Source organism: Paramormyrops kingsleyae, chromosome 14 (genome assembly GCF_048594095.1).
Source record: "Paramormyrops kingsleyae isolate MSU_618 chromosome 14, PKINGS_0.4, whole genome shotgun sequence".
Taxonomy (NCBI): domain Eukaryota; kingdom Metazoa; phylum Chordata; class Actinopteri; order Osteoglossiformes; family Mormyridae; genus Paramormyrops; species Paramormyrops kingsleyae.
The window spans coordinates 20,059,600-20,065,749 of record NC_132810.1 but is presented as its reverse complement, the minus strand read 5'-3'; the positions used below and the strand labels follow the sequence as shown (position 1 = coordinate 20,065,749).

General features: G+C 40.4%; 1 protein-coding gene across 7 annotated transcripts in view; it reads right to left on the bottom strand.

Annotated features, from left to right (window-relative positions):
- Positions 1–631: 631 nt before the first annotated feature.
- Positions 632–6,150, bottom strand: part of LOC111857940 (DNA (cytosine-5)-methyltransferase 3A) — a 44,583-nt gene continuing 39,064 nt past the window's right edge. For all 7 annotated transcript variants that reach the window (XM_023839210.2, XM_023839212.2, XM_023839211.2 and 4 more), the window contains 4 exons: positions 5,838–5,923; positions 5,386–5,455; positions 5,144–5,262; positions 632–4,642 (listed from right to left, as the gene is read on the bottom strand). In XM_023839210.2, the coding sequence (XP_023694978.1) occupies positions 4,501–4,642; positions 5,144–5,262; positions 5,386–5,455; positions 5,838–5,923 (417 nt within the window). In that variant the 3' untranslated portion in view covers positions 632–4,500. The remainder of the gene's footprint in view (positions 4,643–5,143; positions 5,263–5,385; positions 5,456–5,837; positions 5,924–6,150) is intronic.

The following is a 6,150-nucleotide window of genomic DNA, read 5'->3' as shown; positions in this document are numbered from 1 at the left end:
TCCGGCCCCTAACAGGCCATCCACCTGGGATTTTCACACAGCACAGTCTCTAGTTTTACAGATAATGGTGTCATGATCAAAAGGCTGCAAAATCCTTGTTAGTAATCAGTTAGATAATGACCCCACTCATTAAAGCTAACTGGAAGGTTATGAGTTTCAAAAAGAAGGTTAGTAAAAAAGTGGTTCTGGAGGCTAAAGTAGGTCCTACCGAGAACTAGCTAGATGTACCTGTTAGTACTGGCTCCAGGTTACGCTCATTGGGGTTTTACTTATACAAAAATGTTCTGAGGGCAGAAGGATCAATGATTGGTTATTTCTCTGAACCAATCAAATTGTAGAGGAGGTGGGACCAACCAATAAGATGTCTTCGCCCTGCCTCCTCTATTTGTGTTGACCCACCTCCTGACAATCATTATTCCTTCTGCCCTCAGAACATTTTTGTCTCAGGAAAACTCCCATGAGCTCAGGTTACAGCAAGTTGCTTTGGTTGGTTGCATTGCATATAATTTCCTCTAATTAGATTTTTTGTGTCAGTATCTCTTTTGAACGCCATGTGGGCCACTTCGGCTCACACAGTTTTTAAACGGCCGAGGTGCTGCATACTCTTGAATGAATACCACACTCTGGCAAAAACTTTTTGCACAAAACAGTACATTTATTCAAGTGTTCTCCAGCACAAGTACATAAGACAGCCTTTCTTTTCTCGTCTTCCAGGTACTGAAACAAAAATAGTTGGAGAGGTTGCACCAGTTTTACTGCTACATTGAGTATATTCACTGACCTGGGGGGTGGTGGGTGAGTGGGGGGGGGGGGGGGGGGGGTTATAATCCATTAAACGCAATAACACAAAACAAATGGTACACAGAAATACAGTCACTTAAGAAATGCAGAGAACCAACCTGCAAAAAGCTTAACTAAAATGTACAGTATATCAGTATATGTCAATAAATACCAAAGCGACAGTGGAAATGACCAGTGGAGGAAAAAACAAAACGACCAACAGCTGGAATGTTAAATCATTTATGTTAGGGAATCAGATTTGTAACAGTAAAGTTTTTTTCCCCCAAATTATTTTTTGAATTTCAAATATTATTACACATTCTCCCCAAATAAAGGGACCTCAGTGTTGCCTCAGTTAAAATAAATTGCAATTCTGTATTTTATTTCCTCTTTTTTTCAAGTACAAAGTTAAAATGCCTTTTCTAAAATGTTTTCAGATAAGAGCGAAATAAAAAAAAAAAAAAAAAAAATGCCGGAACTTAAAAACAGTCATTGTCAGAATAAACTGATTTAATTTTTCTAATAATATATTTCATTGAGATAAAATGTTTAGCACCTTATGAAACTCCAACAATCCCTCCATATATATATAGATAGATAGATATAGATATATTTGAAAAGGAAACAAATAATAGCGTATGTAGGGCTGTGTAGGTTGTGCAGAAAAAAACAAATGCAAAACTATTCAATAGGTTATTGTTAAGATCACTCGACAAATTTATGACAATACACTATTCAGCCAGACATAAAACCATCTATAAATACAAAAAGGGACTTCGAGTTGTGTTCAAACTCGCTGTCCCTACACGTAGTAGCTTATTTTTGTTTACACAAATTCATTTATAATGTTTCTTTAACCTAATCTTTACTATTTCATTATATATATGCAAAGAAATCATTTGTACATCCCATAGGTAATTTAAAAAGTCGTAACAAACCGAAAACAGTAGGCCAACCTGTCTTTGTATAAAAAAATCTAGGAATTGCCAAGGATTGGGGAATATACTGTAGTAATAAATGGAAGCTGTCCCAATAAATGCAGTGCAATGGTTAAGAACAGATTAAAAAACCAGTTTACTTCTGGCTGTAGCCTTCTGTCATAGTTTGTCTAAATCGGGGTCATTTTTTTCAGTCAAAATACACCAAACTCATCAGATTAATCATTTGGAATTGCGTCGCCTGCTATTCATGAACTTGTGTGGCGGTTTACTCAGTTCCCACAACAACCACTACTTTTTTCTTTTTTTACTGTTTATTACCACTCAGAAAGTTTTAAATTGAGTGGACTCACGTGAAACTCTTCTAGACAAACTCTTCTAGGGGCAAATTTGGGTGAAGTTTATCTGGGATTAGGGTAAGAGACAAAGATACTGATTGCAGGGATAGAGCAGAAAATCACTAGGCGTGATCTGGTAGACTTTCAGAAGCAGTTATTTTCTCAAGTATACTGTACACGCTACTACCGATTGTACAGCCTGTGGTCAAAGGTGCCAGGCAACCCTGAATTTAAAACCTAATTGGTTAATATTTTTAAGATAAGCATTATTGATCCCAGGGGGAAATTCTTGGGGGAAATTTATTCTTTACCTTCCAAATTTTGAGAATCCAGGGGTGCCGGATACTTTTGCCAAGGCCGTATGGAAATAGTAACACTCAAACATGCCAACTGTTACACAGTAACAAACTACCATAAACAGAGGAAGTGGAAAAAAAGGGGAGTAACATTTTTATGGAAGGTATGTAGTTGTACTCCCATCGCGCTAAATTGCGATAGCGGAGTTGTTTTGTTAGCTGATAGAATTCTAATTACAAAAATACCGACTCCCCTTTTTTTTGTCATTGGCTATTCTATTGGCACAGCCCTATATGATTAAGTACTACAGGGGTTAAACCAAACACACAAAAAAGGGGACATCAAAAATTTGGAGGTAAAAACAAAAAAAAAAAAAAAACAACAAAAATATTTTAATTAAAAAAAAGATATAAAACAGAAGACTAATGTTGAGCCGCACCATATTGTAATATTTGCACCTGACTGAAGAAGCGTATAGTGTCAATCGGTAAAGGGGTTGTTCACCAGGGTGCGAAAACGCGGCCCGGCGACTCCCATTCTTGCCCGTTTTTACAGTAGATTTTACGTCAGTCTGCGTAAAACTAGAAAATGTCACATTTGATCTGAAGCGGTCTTCGATCTTGAGGAATTTTTTTTTTGGATGACAAAAAACATCGCTGCCCACTTGGCTGGTTTGGTTTGTGCTGCCACAGGAGAAGGCCGTAGGGGTTAGAGAGAGAGCACCAGTTCTGTGTACAAAAGCTGTGGTAGAGATAAAATGCTAAGTGGCATCTTATCATAGCGGGCCTCCCCTCAAGACATCAAAAGGCCAGAGGAAGTCCCGCCTTCCACTTATTTTGTTCATTTTTACTGTGACCAAAAGGGAAGCGAAACGCTTGCGTCCAACCTGGCAGCTGCCTCCAGCGTTCCCTGACTATATTTAAGCTTGTTAAGGCCACATGAGAGCGGATGTTTTTCATCATCCTTGAAGCACCATAGAATTGTTGCCATTTTGCAGCGGTACCGTTTGCGCTATGGACTGTAAACAGGAAGCATACTGTGAATGAACTGACCGTCGAGAGTCAGCCGGAGGCCGGAGCCCCCAGCTCCACGGATGATAAAGGTTTGCTGGCTTGTTTCCAAGCTCTCTGAGGCTCAGTAACTGAAATCCGGAGGGAAGGTTTGAGTGGAGGACACTCTAGGTATGATCCTTTAACAGCGCACTGTGACCGATTCCCCAATTAACATGCCTATACATGTGACCATAAAACAGACCTGTTCCATCTATACCCCACAGTGCTGCCCAGGGAAATCACGGAAGGGTCTAAAATAAAGAGAAATTCAAGAGATCATGGCATTTCTATCCTGTGGTGCGCTTCATGCTCCTAGCTCTCTAATGGCTGACGTGTCTCATCACACCCTGATGCATTTGACCTGAGGTCAGTACTGCTAGCCTCTTTACGCGACATCTTCTTAGAGTTCCTCTCAACATCGTAAACCCCACTACAACCTGCCTCCGCTTGGCAAGGGCTGCGCTTGGTGGCAACATTCGATTAAATTTAAGCCATTTGTTGTGCTTAGCGAGACAGAATCAATGATAGCTATTAGTAGCTACTTAATTCAGCTGGCTAGCTAAAGGGTAAATTGGCTTGTTTAAGACGTTCGCGAGTCATAAAAATATACTTTAGTGGTCTAATATTGAATTAGTGTTTTTGAACTTGTGAGCCTCTCTTTGAATATATGATCATTATTTAACGATTTTAGTTTTGCATCACCATCAAAACGTTACTACGACAAGCCCTTATACAGCTTATTTGTGTAAAAATCTCATAATGAGGAGCACCGAAGGGGGTATTGGTGGACGATATTCTTCGGATGTTTTATAATCTCATCAGACAAATGTTTTTTCTTTTATCAGTGCTGTAAAAAAAAAGAAACGTCTTGCCTCAAGTACAGCTTGCACACATAAATCAGTTTGTATAATATTGGGTAACAAAGCTGAAAATTAAAATTGCATTACAAAAATTAAATAATATAAAAGAATAGCATTTCAAATACAAGTCATAAAGTAAAAAAAAAAAATCTAGCTTTAAACAAAACCGTAATGTAGAGAGTATTTCTACCCATTCTCATCGATTTTTCTTGCTCGTGGCAATACTGCGGGTGGTTTAAATACACGCAAAGTAATCTTTGAGCGGCGCAAACAGGTGGCGAATCACCGGAACACTCCATGACCTCCCCAGCAGCCTCTGCCTTGCCAGCCGGCTCATGTTGGACACGTCCGTGTAATGGACAGGGAAGCCAAACACCCTGGCAGACCGCACATGAGACAAAGGGACAAACAGGTCAGTACCAGGGCCCCAATGCGGGCATCCCGTCGCAATCAGAAGCGCCAAGAAAAGCACGAATAACCAATCCGTTTTCAACTTAAACCAAGTGAATGATTACGTAATACGTAAATATACGGAAATGTAAATATTTACATTTTGCCTTTTATGGTTTTCATGTCCCTCCCCACAATTCTCTGAGACAGAACAAAAGGCATCCTCTACTACTTAAACTGCCCGAGTTCTCTGGGCACTAGTGGTCTGTGGTCAGTCTGTGAGCCATCTACATACGCCCAGGCCAGAACGTGAGGTCATATTACCTCCAAAAATAAGTAAAGGCTGTCAGAAGGTCACTGCAGAGCAGGACAATATTAATGGGTAGCAGAAGGTGATGCACACAATAACCAAGAACCAGGAAGAATGATTTAATGTCTACAAAACGAAGCCCCCAGTAGATACAGAGGTTTTTCTGTGTCCATCCTACCTTTCCATTTCGGTGCACCACAGAATGTCCTCCTTATCGTTCATATAGACAGGAAAATGCTGGTCTTTGCCCTGCTTGATGGAATTGGACCTAGTTGTTATGGTCCTTACTTTTCCAAACTGAGTACAAAAAAAAAACAAAACGGATGATGTCACTGTCTCTCCTTACATAACTGGCTCCACTCTGCCGTGTTATTAATCCGTACACGTGCGCAAGGAGCTGCACGGATGACTAGGCCTCACCTTGGCCGTCCTGCCGTGCTCCAGACAGTCCTGCAGGTCCAGCTTGTCACTGCTCATGGCAGTTAGTGGTCTGCAGGGACACGGAGGAGTGGATGATGGTGACAGTTATGGGGTCGCAGACACCAATGTAAAAACCGCTCAATGCAAAATACTCTAAATGCAGAAATTAATGTAACTGTACATACATACAATACAATAACTAGAATTTACAATACCCTATATGTGTTATAAACATAACACTACTAAGGTTGAATTTAAAGCACATACTTTTCATGTTAAAATCTACTTCAGACATTTAATAGGTGCCTTGGGAAGAACATTTTGATTTTCATTGCATTTGCTTCTTAAAGGACCAATCAGAAAAGAAAACTAAGAGTGACAGGAATGCCATTGGTCAGCATGTGGTCACTTGGGGGCGTGGCTTTATGTTGATTGGTGATGTTGCTGCTGACCTGTTCATCCCAGGGAGGTTACCCCAGAAGTAACGGGCTCGGTGGGCAGCTGAAACCTCTTTGGCATCAATCATCACTGGGTTGCACTATAAGGGAAGTGAAAAATATTTCAGCTCGCAGTTCTGTGCACAATGATACTGAATTAGCATGTGACATCTATCCATCAAGCCTCCATAACTGGTTAACTAGTACTGGGTCACACAGGACAGGAAACACATGGGACAAGGGCAGGTGGACACCTAGTCCATCATAGTTCATGGGTGTTTTACTTACACAAAAATCTTCTGAGGGCAGAAGGAGAAATGACGGGTTC